The sequence below is a fragment of the Littorina saxatilis genome, linkage group LG1, assembly GCF_037325665.1.
Source record: "Littorina saxatilis isolate snail1 linkage group LG1, US_GU_Lsax_2.0, whole genome shotgun sequence".
Classification (NCBI taxonomy): Eukaryota; Metazoa; Mollusca; class Gastropoda; order Littorinimorpha; family Littorinidae; genus Littorina; species Littorina saxatilis.
The window spans coordinates 1,086,609-1,111,888 of record NC_090245.1 but is presented as its reverse complement, the minus strand read 5'-3'; the positions used below and the strand labels follow the sequence as shown (position 1 = coordinate 1,111,888).

At 38.7% G+C, this 25,280-nt stretch overlaps 1 protein-coding gene across 1 annotated transcript; it reads right to left on the bottom strand.

Moving 5' to 3' along the window:
• Window positions 1-89: 89 nt before the first annotated feature.
• LOC138959167 (steroid 17-alpha-hydroxylase/17,20 lyase-like) lies at window positions 90-23,209 on the bottom strand. Its single transcript, XM_070330549.1, has 8 exons — window positions 22,450-23,209; window positions 12,098-12,673; window positions 11,453-11,665; window positions 10,635-10,824; window positions 9,634-9,811; window positions 9,159-9,246; window positions 1,701-7,997; window positions 90-1,207 (listed from the first exon to the last, which is right to left on the bottom strand). Exons 2-7 carry the CDS (start codon window positions 12,671-12,673, stop codon window positions 7,653-7,655), a joined length of 1,590 nt encoding a protein of 529 aa, XP_070186650.1. The 5' UTR covers window positions 22,450-23,209; the 3' UTR covers window positions 90-1,207; window positions 1,701-7,652.
• Between the last annotated feature and the right edge of the window lie 2,071 nt (window positions 23,210-25,280).

Here is a 25,280-nt window from a genome sequence, read left to right as displayed (position 1 = left end):
CAAATTGAGATATCTTGAACATCATGTTGTCCGGTTGTTTTTTTGTTTGTTGTTGTTTGTTTTGTACGTTTCTTTTTCTTTACTTTAACTTTATTTGGTGTTTAACGTCGTTTTCAACCACGAAGGTTTTATCGTGACGGGGAAAGGGGGGGAGATGGGATAGAGCCACTTGTTAATTGTTTCTTGTTCACAAAAGCACTAATCAAAAAATTGCTCCAGGGGCTTGCAACGTAGTACAATATATTACCTTACTGGGAGAATGCAAGTTTCCAGTACAAAGGACTTAACATTTCTTACATACTGCTTGACTAAAATCTTTACAAACATTGACTATATTCTTGACTATACAAGAAACACTTAACAAGGGTAAAAGGAGAAACAGTATCCGTTAGTCGCCTCTTACGACATGCTGGGGAGCATCGGGTAAATTCTTCCCCCTAACCCGCAGGGGGGTTACATTTCTTTCTAAGTAATAGATAGAGAATATTGATCAGTGTAACCCAACCCCCATACGCATGAAAATGCTCACACAAACACCTCTTACTCAAGTTAAAATGTATTTAATTGTAAAGTTTGAGTAGAAACACTGACAAGATATTTCACAGCTGAACTGAACACAAACACCTCTTACTCAAGTTAAAATGTATTTAATTGTAAAGTTTGAGTAGAAACACTGACAAGATATTTCACAGCTGAACTGAACACAAACAGTTAAGGACACGGTAATAAAGCCTCTTCCAACTCGTCTTGCGTTTGTACACCAGTCGCAGGTATTACAAAATAAACAGTATAAATTGTAGTTATGGCAAAATACTCAAACTGCAATTTATGTAAAGACAAATGTAAACCTGCTGTCTAAGAAGACTGAAATTAGACATGCTAGAAATTCAAAAACAACTTCAATCCACAGTGAAAATGAAAGACATAAAAGTAAGTCTAAGCTCAACCACTCCATGTAAGCAACACACATGTCCAACAACTATGGCACACACTTTGGACAAGGAAAGAAAAGACTAAAATATTACAAATGACATACACACACACTCAATCACGATGGCAATTTAAATTACTTTTGCCGTTATCTCGGTAAACTATAAGACCTTCACATCTTTCGCATACCTGTGAGCACATAATTAATAAATCTAAAACATTCACAACATTAAGCAGATAAGTTTAAAACTAACAATTAAGGCAAGAGCTGGCATCCCTTTATAAAATTGTTTGTTTGTTTGTTTGTTTATTTGTTGCTTAACGTCCAGCCGACTACGCAGAGCCATATCAGGACGAGGAAGGGGGGGATGAAGGGGGCCACTTGTCAAGCGATTCCTGTTTACAAATGCACTAACCCATTACTTGTGTCCCAGCAGGCTTTAGTAAAACTAAATTAATACCTACTGGAAGATTACCAGTTTCCAGTATGTTAAAATAGGCTTAACCTATCTACTGCTGGACTTACATCAGAACACTAACAGATTAAACTATACATGAATCGCGAGACAAGCGGCAAGAGAAGAGATTTTTGGAAAAAATACAGGTGAATGAGCAAGAAGGCAGAAAAAAGAAAAGAATTCATGAAGAAAAAGAGAGCATGACAGGAAAGAGGAACCAAAAATCTACCTAACAGCAAACTAGAAAGCTCCTGCGGTTCCAAAAACAGGAGGGGCCTTTAATTTCATAACCGCAGTGCCCCACTGCGGGACCTTTATAAAATGTCTGTCGTGTTTGGGTACAAATACTCTGTTTAACAATACAAAATGTTCTGTGTTTTTGGTTTTTAAAGTCGACATAATATTTGCTTAAATAAAATCAATGCTCAACATATGTTTAGGATTCCTGGTAAATTGAATACAAAGTAACAAGATCTTAATGTCTAATGACATTCACAAACATAACTTCATGATACACATGGACAGATTAACGTATCAAAATCAATTCAACTTGCTTGCAAGAAGAGAAAACAATGCAATCAAGTAAGGTAATCAACAATTAGAAATCTATGCTGCTTATGTACTAACAGAAATAAAAAGTAATGAACATATCTACTAACGGCAATAAAAAGTAATGAACATATGTACTAACGGCAATAAAAAGTAATGAACATATGTACTAACGGCAATAAAAAGTAACTCAACTCAACTGAACTCAAATTTTATTGGCTTCAATTTTCATAGAAGAATTTGTCTTGCGCTTGGGAGAAAGTAAGAGTATAACATATAAAAACAGCATTCATATCACATGATGAACATATGTACTAACGGCAATAAAAAGTAATGAACATATGTACTAACGGCAATAAAAAGTAATGAACATATGTACTAACGGCAATAAAAAGTAATGAACATATGTACTAACGGCAATAAAAAGTAATGAACATATGTACTAACGGCAATACAAAGTAATGAACATTTGTACTAACGGCAATACAAAGTAATGAACATTTGTACTAACGGCAATAAAAAGTAATGAACATATGTACTAACGGCAATAAAAAGTAATGAACATATGTACTAACGGCAATACAAAGTAATGAACATATGTACTAACGGCAATACAAAGTGATGAACATTAACTCTTTCCCCATGAGGCATGGCCGGGTTACTCAATATAAGACTCATTGATTGATGAGGCATGGCCGGGTTACTCAATGCCACTGGGAATCACTATGCTCCAAGGAATGAGCCATTCTGTCTGCTTACTGCAGATGTCAACTATCATCTCTCAACACTACAACTTAACATGCAAATGAGATTCTCAGAGTATATGTTCAAAATGACAAAGTATTAATGCTCATGAAGGAGGACCCTCAAATAACAAGTCATTCAAAATGCATCAATAATATTGCGTAAAAATATGGCGTTCCCTTGGACAGATAGTCCTTTATTCACCCCTTCCACCAACAAAATGAGATTCTGTAATTACTTCACTTAGAGGAGATTGTGTAGTTACTTCCCTTAGAGATTGTGTAGTTACTTCCCTTAGAGATTCTGTAATTACTTCACTTAGAAAAATAACAACCGTTCAAAAAAAGACAACAGGTGAAAAAAAAGTCCTGCTACTTATAAATACAGATTCTCTTTCAAATCACAGATTTTCCTGAAAACACACTAGGCTCACATAAAGAAACGCCGAGTCGGCAAGACACCCCTCACCAATATTCAGCCCTATCTCGCCCCTGTTGTACAGTACCGTTTCCAGTGTTGTAACTTGCCCAACACCTGGATTCATTTGCTAAATTATTTCAGCAACAAAATTCAAACCCAGCAGAAGAAGCAGTATGACCCGCTCCAACAAAAGGATAACAAAGTCGCTGTGGCCGAACAGAGATAACAGCAATAAACCTGAGCCATGGCCAACATTTAGGATTTTGAGATTTTTGCACTCTACCAAATGTGTTATATCTATTTTGTAAATATCAATTTCAGATTCGCTTTGCAAATATAATAAAATTGAGGTTTTATTGCACCGCAGACGCAAAATAAGCACCCTTTTAACCCCCAAATAATTGTTTCTTTCTTCGCTTTTTTTACTTAAAACAAATTTCATTTTCATTTTTTGTGATGCATATTGAAGAAAAGTTTACATTTAATCATTATCATCAGTCAATATAGCTATTCTGATGGACACGTGGGGGAATTCGGGGGCTGTGATTGGATGGTCTCTTCCGATCATCAAAGCATAATGCTACGGAAGTCAGCCATTTCTGCCAATATCCAAAAGCATATTGGCAATAACAAAGACGCATGGTTCCGGTTTACCCATCTGTACCACACGATGTTTTAATCGACAACAGCATACACTGACAACTTGAAATTCTTCTCGGGAATGTTTTTCAGCTTTACAAATGTCGATAGCATACCCTTTTCTGCTAACTTCCCGATGAAACAGGACTAAATCAATTATTTTCTGTCCCTAAACACCACAAAGTGCCCAAAGTCGAAAGATGTACAAACAGGGGAGTACAACGGAACAGCCGTTTTTGTGTGCCTGTGTCAGTTGCCGACTGACACAAACTTTCGCATTCAGCTTTTCTTCTCTCGTAACTCCACACTAAATACCCCACTTCCCCTCTGAAGTATTGATGTACAACCCATGGCACTAACATTCATGTAGTCGTTTATAACTTTGGTTGAAAAATTCGCTTCATGACGAGACATGTATAAATAACATTCACCCAAACTGAAAACTTCGCTGGCGTCTGCTCGCGATTAGCTGTTCTCTTCTCCTCCCCTTGTTGCATCCTAGTTCTTCAGTTGTTTCTAGTTTTCCGTTTATGTTGTGTTTTGGTCTTCTTCATAAGTAGTCTTGTTCAAAATTTAAAAAAACTCAAACTTCTTTTTGTTGTATTCGAATGAACTAATAAAAAGCTGTTTAACAGCTGTGTTGTCAAATCAGGTTTTTTTTAAAGTCAGTGTGGCGCCTGCGCAAAACTAATGCGCATAAGAAACGGCGTCTGCTATCAAAACCTGAGATCAACGCATCGACGCAAAAACTGTCATTTTGTAAGTTTGGAACAACAAATCAAGGTCAGAACAGCTATATAATCGCTATTGTGTTTTCAGCGTAGCAATAGGGTCCGATATTTAGACTCGAACAAGTATAATGCGACTCGTCTTCGACTCGTCGGCATTATACTTGTCTCGTCTAAATATCGGGCCCTATTGCTACGCTGAAAACACAATAGCTGTTACTGTAAGCTTTAGAAGTTAAATTAAAAACCTGTTGCAAGAGATCTTTTGCAAATTTACTCCTGTGACCTTCACACCTGCTTTTCTCAAAATGGCCGCTTGAGCTTGAGCAACCTTTAAATCGCTATATCTCATCAATGCTAAACAATAGACACTTGTAGTAAAGACCATCTGAAAGCTGGTTATCTTCACCTTCAAGGGATACCAAAAAGTCCAAATGTCAAAAATGACACTTTGTTATCCTTTTGTGGGAATGGGTCACATATAGTGTGTAGATTTGTGGTTGTTTTCCAGGTGGAAGGGTGCTACTACTTCCCCCACCCCCAAGTCCCCTTTTAAGATCTCAAAAAATCTGCGGGAAAAAAAAATCTACAAAAAGAGGGCCGTAAAATGGAGGGAGTGTTAAATGGGGGGTTCCACTGTACCCTGTGTCAAAGCCTGCACAGCTTGGTGATGGTTTACATGATGGAGCAGATTTGTGTTAATGACAGGTCCAAACACAGTTACACACGAAGGACACAACCTTTGACACATGTATACACTAATACTTCGTTTGGACCTGCTGAATAACATCTATCTATATATATATATACGACTTGTGTCTGTCTGTGTGTGTGTGTGTGTGTGTTCGCGATGCACGGCCAAAGTTCTCGATGGATCTGCTTCAAATTTGGTGGGCATATTCAGGTACACCCCGGACACAATCTGGTCGATGAAAATTTTCAACACGTGCTCTGAGCGCGCAGCGCTGAACCGATTTTGGTTTTTCTGTTCATCCATTCCCAGTAACTCTTCCTTATCTTCTCCAGTGTTTTGCGTTTATCTCCCTTCCTTCATGTGGCGTCAATCCATATTCCCGTTACTATTTTTGAGTCACTTGAGAAAATGTGACTCTATGTAATCGGTCAGTGTTAGTCTGTCCGTCCGGCCGGCCGTCCGGCCGGCCGTCCGTAGACACCACCTTAACGTTGGACTTTTCTCGGAAACTATCAAAGCGATCGGGCTCATATTTTGTTTAGTCGTGACCTCCAATGACCTCTACACTTTAACGATGGTTTCGTTGACCTTTGACCTTTTTCAAGGTCACAGGTCAGCGTCAAAGGAAAAATTAGACATTTTATATCTTTGACAAAGTTCATCGGATGTGATTGAAACTTTGTAGGATTATTCTTTACATCAAAGTATTTACATCTGTAGCCTTTTACGAACGTTATCAGAAAAACAAGGGAGATAACTAGCCTTTTCTGTTCGGCAACACACAACTTAACGTTGGGCTTTTCTCGGAAACTATAAAAGTGACCGGGCTCAAATTTTATGTGAACGTGACTCCCAGTGACCTCTACACTTTGACGTCTGCTTTGGTGACCTTTGTCCTTTTTCAAGGTCACAGGTATGCTTCAGGTATGCATTGTGTTGTGAATAGCAATTTCTTCCTGTCCATCTGATGCCTCATATAATATTCAGAACTGCGAAAGTGACTCGATCGAGCGTTTGCTCTTCTTGTTAGAAGGTCACTGTCCACAACGCTCAATCCATATTCCCGTTACTATTTTTAGAAGGTCACTGTCCACAACGCTCCTTATCTTCTCCAGTGTTTTGCGCGTTTATCTCCCTTCCTTCGTGTGGCGTCAATCGCATACGGTGCGCCACTCACCCGGCAAAGCCGGCGTACGGTGCATTCGGCTCTACTTCTTCCCGGCGTCATACATGTATACACTAATAGTGTAACTGTGTTTGGACCTGTCATTAACACAAAGAACAAGTCGCGTAAGGCGAAAATACAATATTTAGTCAAGTAGCTGTCGAACTCACAGAATGAAACTGAACGCAATGCCATTTTTCAGCAAGACCGTATACTCGTAGCATCGTCAGTCCACCGCTCATGGCAAAGGCAGTGAAATTGACAAGAAGAGCGGGGTAGTAGTTGCGCTAAGAAGGATAGCACGCTTTTCTGTACCTCTCTTTGTTTTAACTTTCTGAGCGTGTTTTTAATCCAAACATATCATATCTATATGTTTTTGGAATCAGGAACCGACAAGGAATAAGATGAAAGTGTTTTTAAATTGATTTGGACAATTTAATTTTGATAATAATTTTTATATATTTAATTTTCAGAGCTTGTTTTTAATCTAAATATAACATATTTATATGTTTTTGGAATCAGCAAATGATGGAGAATAAGATAAACGTAAATTTGGATCGTTTTATAAATTTTTATTTTTTTTTACAATTTTCAGATTTTTAATGACCAAAGTCATTAATTAATTTTTAAGCCACCAAGCTGAAATGCAATACCGAAGTCCGGGCTTTGTCGAAGATTACTTGACCAAAATTTCAACCAATTTGGTTGAAAAATGAGGGCGTGACAGTGCCGCCTCAACTTTCACGAAAAGCCGGATATGACGTCATCAAAGACATTTATCAAAAAAATGAAAAAAACGTATGGGGATTTCATACCCAGGAACTCTCATGTCAAATTTCATAAAGATCGGTCCAGTAGTTTAGTCTGAATCGCTCTACACACACACACAGACACACACACACACATACACCACGACCCTCGTTTCGATTCCCCCTCGATGTTAAAATATTTAGTCAAAACTTGACTAAATATAAAAAGCAGGCACAAAAGGTGTGTGTTCACACACAAAGCAAACCCAAACAAATTGTTTCCTGCGAAGATAGATGCAATACTGGTTGAGATTTCACGTTGTCGTCTTGTTCTTCTCTTTCCCCGATTATCTCCCTTGGGCTGTTGCTGTGTTTAGATGGTCACCATTTCTGTTCAAATGTTGAAATCAACTACTGGGTAGTCTTTGGTGATTATTTGCTACTTGAAAGCTTTTGCAACTGGCCCGACAGTGCAACCGTTTCCACAGTAAATGAAATTGCCACATACATCTGTAGCACTGGTTATAGGCTGAAAGGAACTGAGACAGAGTTCTTACAAATGAAGTTTACCACTGGTTAAACAGCATTGCGGGGTAAAGCCCGCAGCCTAAAAGGCTTTGGATGTAGCACCAGCCCCATCTCGTATGATCGCGGATCAACTTCAGGCATGTTCTCAGGGTCTTCCGGCTCAAACCGAAATCGCTGCAACAGTGCCGACGCAAACAAGAACAATCTGTTTTTTGCCAGAATCTCTCCCAGACAGACTCGTCGACCAGCGCCAAAGGGGAGGAGCATTCGTCGGTTCTTGTGGCTCGGGGATACGAGTTTACCTTGGTCGTCAAGGAAACGTGAGGGTCGGAAGGTCCAGGGTTCTGTCCATTCAGCCTCGTCATGGTGTAGAGACCAGAGATTGATGTAAACCTGTAGGTATAAAAACAAACTGGCTTATACCTTCAATGTCATCATTGAAGTCATTATTAGTGATACAGGCAAAGCAACTTCATAACCATGTTGTTTTGTGAGTTAAATTTAAATCAAAGGAAAACTAGCAACACAACTTTGACAACAGTGACCCAATATATGGCTCAGATTGCATACGAAATGCATTTTCCACCTGTTTTGGAGTGAGAGCTTTGTTTTTTTGTGGGTTTTTTTTTAAAGTTGTTTTGTCTATTTTTGTCTCTGTTCATCAGGAGCACATGTACGATGAGGAGTTGAACTATTTCATTCCCCCTAACAATACAGCACCATCAGGACCACATGTACGATGAGGAGTTGAACTATTTCATTCCCCCTAACAATACAGCACCATCAGGACCACATGTACGATGAGGAGTTGAACTATTTCATTCCCCCTAACAAAACAGCACCATCAGGACCACATGTACGATGAGGAATTGAACTATTTCATTCCCCCTAACAATACAGCACCATCAGGACCACATGTACGATGAGGAATTGAACTATTTCATTCCCCCTAACAAAACAGCACCATCAGGACCACATGTACGATGAGGAGTTGAACTATTTCATTCCCCCTAACAATACAGCACCATCAGGACCACATGTACGATGAGGAATTGAACTATTTCATTCCCCCTAACAAAACAGCACCATCAGGACCACATGTACGATGAGGAATTGAACTATTTCATTCCCCCTAACAATACAGCACCATCAGGACCACATGTACGATGAGGAATTGAACTATTTCATTCCCCCTAACAAAACAGCACCATCAGGACCACATGTACGATGAGGAGTTGAACTATTTCATTCCCCCTAACAATACAGCACCATCAGGACCACATGTACGATGAGGAATTGAACTATTTCATTCCCCCTAACAAAACAGCACCATCAGGACCACATGTACGATGAGGAGTTGAACTATTTCATTCCCCCTAACAATACAGCACCATCAGGACCACATGTACGATGAGGAGTTGAACTATTTCATTCCCCCTAACAAAACGGCACCATAACAATGCAGCAACAGTCACTCGTAATAAAAGAACAGCTCTACTGAACATGTCCTTAGTTTTTCCTCAAAACTAAAGCGCTGTGAGAAAAAGAACTGACCACAGTGTTAATTGGTACGGGCTTTTCCAGAACGGAAGTATCACAGGTTGTGTGGTGAGGAACAGCTAGAGGAACGTGTGATATAAACCTGAAAGAAAAGAAAAACAGTCATTTCAATGAGCTTCATATCATCCGAGGAACGAATAAATCACAAGCAGTTGCTACAGTTGTGACAGCAAAATGCCAAGAAACAAATATGCTAGTGCAATTACAAGTACACTTAAAATCTGATAACATATCTCTTCCACACAGGCAGCATAACATTCACCATACTCACAAAACACTCAACTAATCCAAAGAAATCTAAGTCATAAAAAAAAAACCACTACAAACTAGAAAACTCCACATTCACTGCAAATATATACCAACCACTCCAAAACTTAACATGTTCATCAAAACTGCTTGGTATTGCAAAGTCAGCTCTTTAACGCCAGCCCAAAACAAACAACCAACCAAAGAGAAGAAAAGACGTCACCTGAGAAGCTCTAGGAGAACGGCCTCCACGTAAGGCATGTACGGTCGGTCAGCCAGGGAAGGGGTGGAGCCACTGTCCACTACGCTGTCAATCTCCTGCTGCATCCTGCGCTGGACGTCCGGATAGTGCAGCACGATCAGCAGCAGACAGGTCAAGGCCGTTGCCGTGGTGTCCGTGCCTGCAACACATTCTGTGTAGTCAAGGTCAATGCTACTAAGACAGTTCCAGTCAGGTAAGGTTCGGTCATTTTATACAGTGTGATGTTTCCCCCATAAAAATTCAGGTTGCTTTTTTTCACAGAAGAAAGCGAGTTGGTATACAGAACAGTTACCATTTTGTTTCTTTGTCTCTTGTCTGTATGTGTGTGTTTTTTACAAGCCCTGTGACATTGGCTGTGGAGATGGTGTGACATGGTGACACAGTGGTCTCCCTTCACAGCAGCTCTGTGGAGATGGTGTGACATGGTGACACAGTAGTCTCCCTTCACAGCAGCTCTGTACCAACAGAGTTGTTTGCTTGTCGTCACGGGTAACGCGTGGGCTATCTAAAGTAGCTTGACGTTTGATGTATGTCGTCACGGGTAAAGCGTGGGCTATCTAAAGTAGCTTGACGTTTGTATGTTTGCTTGTCGTCACGGGTAAAGCGTGGGCTATCTAAAGTAGCTTGACGTTTGTATGTTTGCTTGTCGTCACGGGTAAAGCGTGGGCTATCTAAAGTAGCTTGACGTTTGATGTATGTCAGTCATTGGTTAGACACATGTCAATTGTACAGAACTTTTTGTGATGGGTTCGATAGCAGCATACTGGTTTTCAAGCCAATGTACGACCAACCAAGCTATTCCCCTGCCCAGCTTCATAAAGGAGGGAGAGATGATCGCCCTGAAAAACATTCAGTCTGAGAGCGAGAGACACGCAACTCATACCTGCCAGGATCATGACTGAGGGAGAGACAGACACACTGGCCAACATTCAGTCTGAGAGCGAGAGACACGCAGCTTATACCTGCCAAGATGAGGTTGGTGAAGACTTCTTTGACAGTGGTGACCGACACATCCTCCTGGCTGTCGTCTTTCTGCTTGCCCGTGCTCCTTGCCTTGGCCACGCCGTTGCTGGCAGTGTTGACGCTAGTGCTGTTGTTGTTGACCTCCTCCAGCAGGCTGGGAACAACACACTCAGGGTCCACCTTGCTGTCCTGCAGGCAGAGGAACACAACACCACAGTCAGATGCTGACAGATTGTAAACAGCAAAAATGGTTCACATTTCTTTTGCATATAACGAAACAGTTAAGGTTTCCTTGTCTTTTGAGTTAATTTAGGAAACTGTGAGGCCCAGCAGAGTCCCTGCGGCGAACTGCAGACTTCATCACATCCACAACCTTGACAGTCTAGCATGGCAACGGGAACTGCAGACTTCATCACATCCACAACCTTGACAGTCTAGCATGGCAACGGGAACTGCAGACTTCATCACATCCACAACCTTGACAGTCTAGCATGGCAACGGGAACTGCAGACTTCATCACATCCACAACCTTGACTGTCTAGCATGGCAACGGGAACACAGAAGAAGAAGAAGAGTTAATTTTACTATTGGTTGTGTGGTTCATTTTTTTCAAAAGTCCTGTGCGAAATAGGTTTAGCTCTCTGAATTTGAGCAGTACTATTCCAGCTCTACGTCAGTTAATTCATCAGTCTGGACACAACAAGCAAGACTGTCGAAACAATACTAATCTGCAAAACCACATGTCAAGACAGCTTCATTGATTTCATAATCATTAATAAGCTAATTTATAAACCAAATGCAAAAATCTCACACAAACCTTCAGCTTTTCTAGCTGTTCTTCCCAGAATTCATCTCGAAGTTGAAGGGCTTCTTGCATACGGCAGTAACAGTCATTTCGGAAGTATTTCAGCAGTGGAATAAAATCGAGACGTCGAGCTGTGCCAGACCCAAAGATGTCGTTGAACAGGGCGTTCATTTTCTGGATGGTCTTGAAGCTCGGGCTGTCATAGTCAAGTTTCATTCCTAAAGTCTGGGTTGAAAGAAAAAAGAGAAACAGAAAGACACAAATATTAAGCAATTATTTTCTCGGTGCAATCATAATTTGAGTTCATTGACTTTATAAGCATTACTGTAATGTGAAATGTGACACTATACTATTCAGTACACATACTATACTGTAGCTTACAATATGAACTTAATGCTGCTTTGCAAACCTTTTCATACTGATGAAGTGTGTTAGATTATTGAACCATGGCATAATCTGGTTCCCATAATAACAGGGAATTATCATCAAATAAATTGTCTACTAATCAGATACAAAGGAACTAGATTGCATCTATAGTATAGTGTACAGCCAAATGCAATAGCAATCCTCAAATCACAAAAGCAAACACTGCCTGCGTAACTCTGAACACAACCTTGCCATTTTCTCAACTAGACGGGTAAAAACTTGTTTACCTACAAGGCTTAACATGACGCTGCACACAGAATCATAAATGACGGTGCGAGGGTTGAAGGGTTTGCCCCCCATGCCAGCGATGGTGCGACACATGGTGTCCATGTCTGGTGCACACCTCTCCTCCAGCTTCCCCAGCCCAGCGCCGTACATGCGCAGTGACTTCAACACACACTTCCTGAGGAAGACGAGTTTGTGTGTGTACGTCTGCCACACGATGGAATGCTTGTTTCGCTCGGCGTGTGAAGTCCTGTACATAGGGGGCCTCCCTGCAAAGTCGCTGCCCTTCACTATCAGTGCATCGTGGATACTTGCGTAATCGTTCAACACCACTATGTCTTCCTTGAAGAGCCGTATTCTGAACACCTGACCGTACTTTGGCCTGAGGTCGGACAGACTGAGGTGGCACTGTGCCATGTCTAGGTGCAATGCATTGCCAAAGAAGGGTAGGCATGGCGCAACCCTTGGAATTGATCCCAGACCGCACGCTTTCTGGTAGCCAAGGTGACCTCTCAGACTGTAAAGAAGCAGCAGTATCACTGCGATGCAGGTTAGGATGATTTCAATAACCATGGTGACCATCTGTACACAGAAAAAAACACTGAATCAACAGGTGATCAATGAAAAACAAGAGTGACAGCTCTGAACATTGAGAATACAAAGAAACGCACAACATTGAGAATACAAACAAACACACAACATGGAGAATACAAAGAAACACACAACATGGAGAATACAAAGAAACACACAACATGGAGAATACAAACAAACACACAACATTGAGAATACAAACAAACACACAACATGGAGAATACAAAGAAACACACAACATGGAGAATACAAACAAACACACAACATTGAGAATACAAAGAAACACACAACATGGAGAATACAAAGAAACACACAACATGGAGAATACAAACAAACACACAACATAGAGAATACAAACAAACACACAACATGGAGAATACAAACAAACACACAACATAGAGAATACAAACAAACACACAACATTGAGAATACAAAGAAACACACAACATGGAGAATACAAAGAAACACACAACATGGAGAATACAAACAAACACACAACATGGAGAATACAAAGAAACACACAACATGGAGAATACAAACAAACACACAACATGGAGAATACAAACAAACACACAACATTGAGAATACAAACAAACACACAACATGGAGAATACAAACAAACACACAACATGGAGAATACAAAGAAACACACAACATGGAGAATACAAAGAAACACACAACATTGAGAATACAAACAAACACACAACATGGAGAATACAAACAAACACACAACATTGAGAATACAAAGAAACACACAACATGGAGAATACAAAGAAACACACAACATGGAGAATACAAACAAACACACAACATTGAGAATACAAACAAACACACAACATTGAGAATACAAACAAACACACAACATGGAGAATACAAAGAAACACACAACATTGAGAATACAAAGAAACACACAACATTGAGAATACAAAGAAACACACAACATTGAGAATACAAAGAAACACACAACATTGAGAATACAAACAAACACACAACATTGAGAATACAAAGAAACACACAACATTGAGAATACAAACAAACACACAACATGGAGAATACAAACAAACACACAACATTGAGAATACAAAGAAACACACAACATGGAGAATACAAAGAAACACACAACATGGAGAATACAAACAAACACACAACATGGAGAATACAAACAAACACACAACATGGAGAATACAAACAAACACACAACATTGAGAATACAAAGAAACACACAACATGGAGAATACAAACAAACACACAACATGGAGAATACAAAGAAACACACAACATGGAGAATACAAAGAAACACACAACATGGAGAATACAAAGAAACACACAACATTGAGAATACAAACAAACACACAACATGGAGAATACAAACAAACACACAACATGGAGAATACAAACAAACACACAACATTGAGAATACAAACAAACACACAACATGGAGAATACAAAGAAACACACAACATGGAGAATACAAACAAACACACAACATTGAGAATACAAACAAACACACAACATGGAGAATACAAAGAAACACACAACATGGAGAATACAAAGAAACACACAACATTGAGAATACAAAGAAACACACAACATGGAGAATACAAACAAACACACAACATGGAGAATACAAAGAAACGCACAACATTGAGAATACAAAGAAACGCACAACATTGAGAATACAAACAAACACACAACATTGAGAATACAAACAAACACACAACATGGAGAATACAAACAAACACACAACATTGAGAATACAAACAAACACACAACATGGAGAATACAAAGAAACACACAACATGGAGAATACAAAGAAACACACAACATTGAGAATACAAAGAAACACACAACATGGAGAATACAAACAAACACACAACATTGAGAATACAAACAAACACACAACATGGAGAATACAAAGAAACACACAACATGGAGAATACAAACAAACACACAACATTGAGAATACAAAGAAACACACAACATGGAGAATACAAACAAACACACAACATTGAGAATACAAAGAAACACACAACATGGAGAATACAAAGAAACACACAACATTGAGAATACAAAGAAACACACAACATTGAGAATACAAACAAACACACAACATGGAGAATACAAAGAAACACACAACATGGAGAATACAAAGAAACACACAACATGGAGAATACAAAGAAACACACAACATAGAGAATACAAACAAACACACAACATGGAGAATACAAACAAACACACAACATGGAGAATACAAACAAACACACAACATTGAGAATACAAAGAAACACACAACATAGAGAATACAAACAAACACACAACATGGAGAATACAAACAAACACACAACATGGAGAATACAAACAAACACACAACATGGAGAATACAAAGAAACACACAACATGGAGAATACAAACAAACACACAACATTGAGAATACAAAGAAACACACAACATGGAGAATACAAACAAACACACAACATGGAGAATACAAACAAACACACAACATTGAGAATACAAAGAAACACACAACATGGAGAATACAAACAAACACACAACATTGAGAATACAAACAAACACACAACATGGAGAATACAAAGAAACACACAACATGGAGAATACAAAGAAACACACAACATGGAGAATACAAAGAAACACACAACATGGAGAATACAAACAAACACACAACATTGAGAATACAAAGAAACACACAACATGGAGAATACAAACAAACACACAACATTGAGAATACAAACAAACACACAACATGGAGAATACAAACAAACACACAACATTGAGAATACAAAGAAACACACAACATTGAGAATACAAAGAAACACACAACATGGAGAATACAAAGAAACACACAACATGGAGAATACAAACAAACACACAACATTGAGAATACAAACAAACACACAACATTGAGAATACAAACAAACACACAACATGGAGAATACAAAGAAACACACAACATTGAGAATACAAAGAAACACACAACATTGAGAATACAAAGAAACACACAACATTGAGAATACAAACAAACACACAACATGGAGAATACAAACAAACACACAACATTGAGAATACAAAGAAACACACAACATGGAGAATACAAAGAAACACACAACATTGAGAATACAAACAAACACACAACATTGAGAATACAAAGAAACACACAACATTGAGAATACAAAGAAACACACAACATTGAGAATACAAAGAAACACACAACATGGAGAATACAAAGAAACACACAACATGGAGAATACAAACAAACACACAACATGGAGAATACAAACAAACACACAACATGGAGAATACAAAGAAACACACAACATGGAGAATACAAAGAAACACACAACATGGAGAATACAAAGAAACACACAACATGGAGAATACAAAGAAACACACAACATGGAGAATACAAAGAAACACACAACATTGAGAATACAAACAAACACACAACATGGAGAATACAAACAAACACACAACATTGAGAATACAAAGAAACACACAACATGGAGAATACAAACAAACACACAACATGGAGAATACAAAGAAACACACAACATGGAGAATACAAAGAAACACACAACATGGAGAATACAAAGAAACACACAACATGGAGAATACAAACAAACACACAACATGGAGAATACAAACAAACACACAACATGGAGAATACAAACAAACACACAACATTGAGAATACAAACAAACACACAACATGGAGAATACAAAGAAACACACAACATGGAGAATACAAACAAACACACAACATTGAGAATACAAACAAACACACAACATGGAGAATACAAAGAAACACACAACATGGAGAATACAAAGAAACACACAACATTGAGAATACAAAGAAACACACAACATGGAGAATACAAAGAAACACACAACATAGAGAATACAAAGAAACGCACAACATTGAGAATACAAAGAAACGCACAACATTGAGAATACAAACAAACACACAACATTGAGAATACAAACAAACACACAACATGGAGAATACAAACAAACACACAACATGGAGAATACAAACAAACACACAACATGGAGAATACAAAGAAACACACAACATGGAGAATACAAAGAAACACACAACATTGAGAATACAAAGAAACACACAACATAGAGAATACAAAGAAACACACAACATTGAGAATACAAAGAAACACACAACATGGAGAATACAAACAAACACACAACATGGAGAATACAAACAAACACACAACATGGAGAATACAAACAAACACACAACATGGAGAATACAAACAAACACACAACATGGAGAATACAAAGAAACACACAACATGGAGAATACAAAGAAACACACAACATGGAGAATACAAAGAAACACACAACATAGAGAATACAAACAAACACACAACATGGAGAATACAAACAAACACACAACATGGAGAATACAAACAAACACACAACATGGAGAATACAAAGAAACACACAACATAGAGAATACAAACAAACACACAACATGGAGAATACAAACAAACACACAACATGGAGAATACAAACAAACACACAACATTGAGAATACAAACAAACACACAACATGGAGAATACAAAGAAACACACAACATGGAGAATACAAAGAAACACACAACATAGAGAATACAAAGAAACACACAACATTGAGAATACAAAGAAACACACAACATGGAGAATACAAAGAAACACACAACATGGAGAATACAAACAAACACACAACATGGAGAATACAAAGAAACACACAACATGGAGAATACAAAGAAACACACAACATGGAGAATACAAAGAAACACACAACATGGAGAATACAAAGAAACACACAACATAGAGAATACAAAGAAACGCACAACATGGAGAATACAAACAAACACACAACATTGAGAATACAAACAAACACACAACCAGCCAGCTAATGAACATTGAGAATACAAAGAAACACACAACATGGAGAATACAAAGAAACGCACAACATTGAGAATACAAACAAACACACAACATTGAGAATACAAACAAACACACAACCAGCCAGCTAATGAACATTGAGAATACAAAGAAACACACAACATGGAGAATACAAAGAAACACACAACATGGAGAATACAAACAAACACACAACATGGAGAATACAAACAAACACACAACATTGAGAATACAAACAAACACACAACATTGAGAATACAAACAAACACACAACATGGAGAATACAAAGAAACACACAACATTGAGAATACAAAGAAACACACAACATGGAGAATACAAAGAAACACACAACATGGAGAATACAAACAAACACACAACATGGAGAATACAAACAAACACACAACATTGAGAATACAAACAAACACACAACATGGAGAATACAAAGAAACGCACAACATGGAGAATACAAACAAACACACAACATTGAGAATACAAACAAACACACAACATGGAGAATACAAAGAAACACACAACATGGAGAATACAAACAAACACACAACATTGAGAATACAAACAAACACACAACATGGAGAATACAAAGAAACACACAACATGGAGAATACAAACAAACACACAACATGAGAATACAAAGAAACACACAACATTGAGAATACAAACAAACACACAACATGGAGAATACAAACAAACACACAACATTGAGAATACAAACAAACACACAACATGGAGAATACAAAGAAACGCACAACATGGAGAATACAAACAAACACACAACATGGAGAATACAAACAAACACACAACATGGAGAATACAAAGAAACACACAACATTGAGAATACAAAGAAACACACAACATAGAGAATACAAAGAAACACACAACATTGAGAATACAAACAAACACACAACATGGAGAATACAAAGAAACACACAACATGGAGAATACAAAGAAACACACAACATGGAGAATACAAAGAAACACACAACATAGAGAATACAAACAAACACACAACATTGAGAATACAAACAAACACACAACATGGAGAATACAAAGAAACGCACAACATGGAGAATACAAACAAACACACAACATTGAGAATACAAACAAACACACAACATGGAGAATACAAAGAAACACACAACATGGAGAATACAAACAAACACACAACATGGAGAATACAAACAAACACACAACATGGAGAATACAAAGAAACACACAACATGGAGAATACAAACAAACACACAACATAGAGAATACAAAGAAACACACAACATGGAGAATACAAACAAACACACAACATGGAGAATACAAACAAACACACAACATTGAGAATACAAACAAACACACAACATGGAGAATACAAACAAACGCACAACATGGAGAATACAAACAAACACACAACATGGAGAATACAAACAAACACACAACATGGAGAATACAAAGAAACACACAACATTGAGAATACAAAGAAACACACAACATAGAGAATACAAAGAAACACACAACATTGAGAATACAAACAAACACACAACATGGAGAATACAAAGAAACACACAACATGGAGAATACAAAGAAACACACAACATGGAGAATACAAAGAAACACACAACATGGAGAATACAAAGAAACACACAACATAGAGAATACAAAGAAACACACAACATGGAGAATACAAAGAAACACACAACATGGAGAATACAAAGAAACACACAACATGGAGAATACAAAGAAACACACAACATGGAGAATACAAACAAACGCACAACATGGAGAATACAAACAAACACACAACATTGAGAATACAAACAAACACACAACATTGAGAATACAAAGAAACACACAACATGGAGAATACAAACAAACGCACAACATGGAGAATACAAACAAACACACAACATGGAGAATACAAACAAACACACAACCAGCCAGCTAATGAACATTGAGAATACAAAGAAACACACAACATGGAGAATACAAACAAACGCACAACATGGAGAATACAAACAAACACACAACATTGAGAATACAAACAAACACACAACCAGCCAGCTAATGAACATTGAGAATACAAAGAAACACACAACATGGAGAATACAAAGAAACACACAACATGGAGAATACAAACAAACACACAACATGGAGAATACAAACAAACACACAACATTGAGAATACAAACAAACACACAACATGGAGAATACAAACAAACACACAACATTGAGAATACAAAGAAACACACAACATTGAGAATACAAACAAACACACAACATTGAGAATACAAAGAAACACACAACATTGAGAATACAAACAAACACACAACATTGAGAATACAAACAAACACACAACATGGAGAATACAAAGAAACACACAACATGGAGAATACAAAGAAACACACAACATGGAGAATACAAAGAAACACACAACATGGAGAATACAAACAAACACACAACATGGAGAATACAAACAAACACACAACATGGAGAATACAAACAAACACACAACATTGAGAATACAAAGAAACACACAACATTGAGAATACAAACAAACACACAACATTGAGAATACAAAGAAACACACAACATGGAGAATACAAAGAAACACACAACATGGAGAATACAAAGAAACACACAACATGGAGAATACAAACAAACACACAACATTGAGAATACAAAGAAACACACAACATGGAGAATACAAACAAACACACAACATTGAGAATACAAAGAAACACACAACATGGAGAATACAAAGAAACACACAACATGGAGAATACAAAGAAACACACAACATTGAGAATACAAAGAAACACACAACATGGAGAATACAAAGAAACACACAACATTGAGAATACAAACAAACACACAACATGGAGAATACAAACAAACACACAACATTGAGAATACAAACAAACACACAACATGGAGAATACAAACAAACACACAACATTGAGAATACAAAGAAACACACAACATGGAGAATACAAAGAAACACACAACATTGAGAATACAAAGAAACACACAACATGGAGAATACAAAGAAACACACAACATGGAGAATACAAACAAACGCACAACATTGAGAATACAAAGAAACGCACAACATTGAGAATACAAACAAACACACAACCAGCCAGCTAATGAACATTGAGAATACAAAGAAACACAGAAAGAAACGCACAACCAGCCAGCTAATAACTTCTGCACATTACTTAAATGATGGAGAAATGCATAGCTATGAAAAATGTCAAATTGTTATGTTTCTGCTGGTTTTTACATTTAGTCAAGTTTTGACTAAATGTTTTAACATAGAGGGGGGGAATCGAGACGAGGGTGTGGTGTATGTGTGTGTGTGTGTGTGTGTGTAGAGCGATTTAGAGAAAACTACTAGACCGATCTTCATGAAATTTTACATGGGAGTTCCTGGGTATGATATCCCCAGACGTTTTTTTCATTTTTTTGATAAATGTCTTTGATGACGTCATATCCGGCTTTTCGTAAAAGTTGAGGCGGCACTGTCACGCTCTAATTTTTAAACCAAATTGGTTGAAATTTTGGTCAAGTAATCTTCGACGACGCCCGGACTTTGGTATTGCATTTAAGCTTGGAGGCTTACAAATTAATTAATGAGTTTGCTCATTAAAGTTGTCATTAATTTCGATTTTTCGCAAACAGATTTAAAATTGATTGCATCGTATTCTTCATGACATTCTGAATCTAAAATTATATACATATATGTCAATTGTCATGTTTACTCTTAAAATGTGATCACAATTAACGAAAATAGATTAATTAGTCTTACGATTAAAATTTAAGAAATGATTCCAAAAATGATTTCATCTTATTCTTTATCGTTTCCTGATTCCAAAACCATATAGATATGATAGGTTGTATTCAAAACAAGCTCAGAAAATTAACACGAATACAGAAAAGCGCGCTTTCCTGCTTAGCACAATACGCTACCGCACTATTCTGGCGTGCTATTCTGGCGTGTGCATATCACTGCGTTTTGCACGTGGGAGGTGAGCGATTTCCTTCTTGCGGGGATTGACGAAGCTGTACTGTCTTGGTGAAAAAAAATACAGTGCGTTCAGTTTCATTCCGTGAGTTCGACAGCTTGACTAAATGTAATTTCGCCTTACGCGACTTGTTCTTGGTTTATGAGTGTATTGCATGTGTGATAATTAATCCACTGAGTTTCTATCCTTTCAGATTTGAAATATCAGCCGATAAGCAACCTGTCTGTCCACTCACACATGCAACCACACCCACGCATGGACACATGTGCGTGGGCACCTCCGTGCATGCGCATGCACACACACACACACACACTCACTTAACAATGAACAGTTCTGAAAATGTTTTATCTGAATATCTAATGTCTGTGTACTTCGTGCCACTGTCAGCCTCAGCAGATAATATATATACATGTATGCTTCCATAGAACCTAAGGAACAGTTGATCAGTATTTTGTACCAGGCAATTTTTAAACTTAACTTAAATATCACAAGTTTCGTATCATGCTTTGAAGTAAACATCTCGCTCTTTGGCTTTAACACGACCGTCTTGTTCGGAAAGTCAGTGTAAACTGAAAGCACAAAAAGTTACGAGCACAAAAACCTGCGAGATAAAACTAGCAGACAAAAAAAACATCAGTTGCCACTGTTTTTGTCTTGCTTGCACGTTCCACACAAGTGCGTCCCTTCTGTCCGCCAGCGATCGAGCTTGACCCAAACTCATACCACACTCAGCAAATACACATATACCCCCATCCCTTCCCTCCCATTCCAACCCCAAAACACCCAAAACACAAAAACTTACGTGAGTGAAATGCCAAACATGTATCACAGTCTTATCCTAGCGAGCACTTGTCGTGAAATGACTCGCGCGTCCCAGAGGAAATTGAAGAGAATTCCATCGCCCTGCGACCCTCCACTGGATTTCCCAACCCACAACAGCTGTAGGTTATTTAGAGTGTCGCAACAGATCCATGGGAAGTGCGTAAATCGTGTGCATGCGCTTGCATGTGCGCTCCACACAACAACTCGGAAGACACATGCACCGGCGGCTCCGTGTCGTCTGCTTCGGGCTTGCGGTCTTGACCCCGAAGGGTCAAGTTCAAGGCCAGTTGAGTGACCGCAGCAAGGACATTTGCCACAGGCGCGTGCTCCGAATCACGACGAGAGTGGAATCTAATACTAAATTCTTCTTGCTTTTCTCGCTTAGGGACATGACAGACAGACACCGACAGACCTCGATTTTTGAGAGCAAGATAAGCTTTATACATCTTGGATGGAGAATGATATAATGCAAGTTTCAGTAATCAGTTTCCGCAAGGCGTTCAAGCATTTTACTGTCGTAATGTTTACTAAATGGACTCCTATCAGAATATATCATTTCATTTCATATCATATCTGATCGTATGTATGGCCAGAATTAAAAAGTGTGCACGGACATGAGTGTGAACAAGTTTGCATGGACGGCCTCCGGTGTTGGTTATAAACCACGGTTTGTCAAGCTTTTAAGTATCTTTTGGTTACTCTTATGCACGGACTTACATTACCCATCTCATGTACGTCCGTGCTCTTATGTGTGTGTGTTGCATAATCAGGCCTTTTATAGGCTCTGTGTGGGGTATGTGTGTGTGTGGGGTATGTGTGTGTGGGGTATGTGTGTGTGGGGTATGTGTGTGTGGGGTATGTGTGTACGGGGTATGTGTGTGTGGGGTATGTGTGTGTGGGGTATGTGTGTGTGGGGTATGTGTGTGTGGGGTATGTGTGTGTGGGGTATGTGTGTGTGGGGTATGTGTGTGTGTTGCATAATCAGGTCTTTTATTGGCTCTGTGTGTGGGGTATGTGTGTGTGGGGTATGTGTGTGTGGGGTATGTGTGTGTGGGGTATATGGACTGGGTGGCCGAGTGGTAACGCACTTGCGCTCGGAAGCGAGAGGTTGCGAGTTCGACCCTGGGTCAGGGCGTTAGCAATTTTCTCCCCCCTTTCCTAACCTAGGTGGTGGGTTCAAGTGCTAGTCTTTAGGATGAGACGAAAAACCGAGGTCCCTTCGTGTACACTACATTGTATAGGCATAGATAAAAAATGTCCACCAAAATACCCGTATGTGTGTGTGGGGTATGTGTGTGTGTTGCATAATCAGGCCTTTTATTGGCTCTGTGTGTGGGGTATGTGTGTGTGGGGTATGTGTGTGTGTGGGGTATGTGTGTGTGGGGTATGTGTGTGTGGGGTATGTGTGTGTGGGGTATGTGTGTGTGGGGTATGTGTGTGTGGGGTATGTGTGTGTGGGGTATGTGTGTGTGGGGTATGTGTGTGTGGGGTATGTGTGTGTGGGGTATGTGTGTGTGGGGTATGTGTGTGTGGGGTATGTGTGTGTGGGGTATGTGTGTGTGGGGTATGTGTGTGTGGGGATCCTCAGTTAATTAATGAATATTCATGGTATCATTCTCATTGTCTGGCACGGGGTCATGTCGATGTGACCATGTGTCGTTGTGACCACGTGTCGGTGTGACCACGTGTCGATGTGACCATGTGTCGTTGTGACCACGTGTCGGTGTGACCACGTGTCGATGTGACCATGTGTCGTTGTGACCACGTGTCGGTGTGACCACGTGTCGATGTGACCATGTGTCGTTGTGACCATGTGTCGGTGTGACCACGTGTCGGTGTGACCACGTGTCGATGTGACCAAGTGTCGATGTCACCCAATGTCGGGTTTTTAGGCTTTAAAACTTTGCCCATTTGTAAATCATAATAATACTCTTATAAAACTATCAATCACTTTGAGCCAATTTTCATTCTGTATAATGTGAAAAATCTTCGAATACAGTAATAACAAGTCGCGTAAGGCGAAATTACTACATTTAGTCAAGCTGTGGAACTCACAGAATGAAACTGAACGCACTGCATTTTTTCACAATGACCGCAGTCCGCCGCTTGTGCATAACCGAGTGAAACTGACGAGCCTGTTGAGCGCGGTAGTGGTTTCGCTGTGCTGCATAGCACGCTTTTCTGTACCTCTCTTCGTTTTAACTTTTTGAGCGTGTTTTTAATCCAAACATATCATATCTATATGTTTTTGGAATCAGGAACCGACAAGGAATAAGATGAAATTGTTTTTAAATCGATTTCGGAAAAATAATTTTGATCATAATTTTTATATTTTTAATTTTCAGAGCTTGTTTTTAATCCAAATATAACATATTTATATGTTTTTGGAATCAGGAAATGATGTAGAATACGATGAACATAAATTTGGATCGTTTTATATAAAAAATAAAATTTATTACAATTTTCAGATTTTTAATGACCAAAGTCATCAATTAATTTTTAAGCCACCAAGCTGAAATGCAATACCAAAGTCCGGCCTTCGTCGAAGATTGCTTTACAAAAATTTCAATCAATTTGATTGAAAAATGAGGGTGTGACAGTGCCGCCTCAACTTTTACAAAAAGCCGGATATGACGTCATCAAAAGTATTTATCGAAAAAAAGAAAAAAACGTCCGGGGATATCATTCCCAGAAACTCTCATGTCAAATTTCATAAAGATCGGTCCAGTAGTTTGGTCTGAATCGCTCTACACACACACATGCACAGACACACACAGACACACAGACACACCACGACCCTCGTCTCGATTC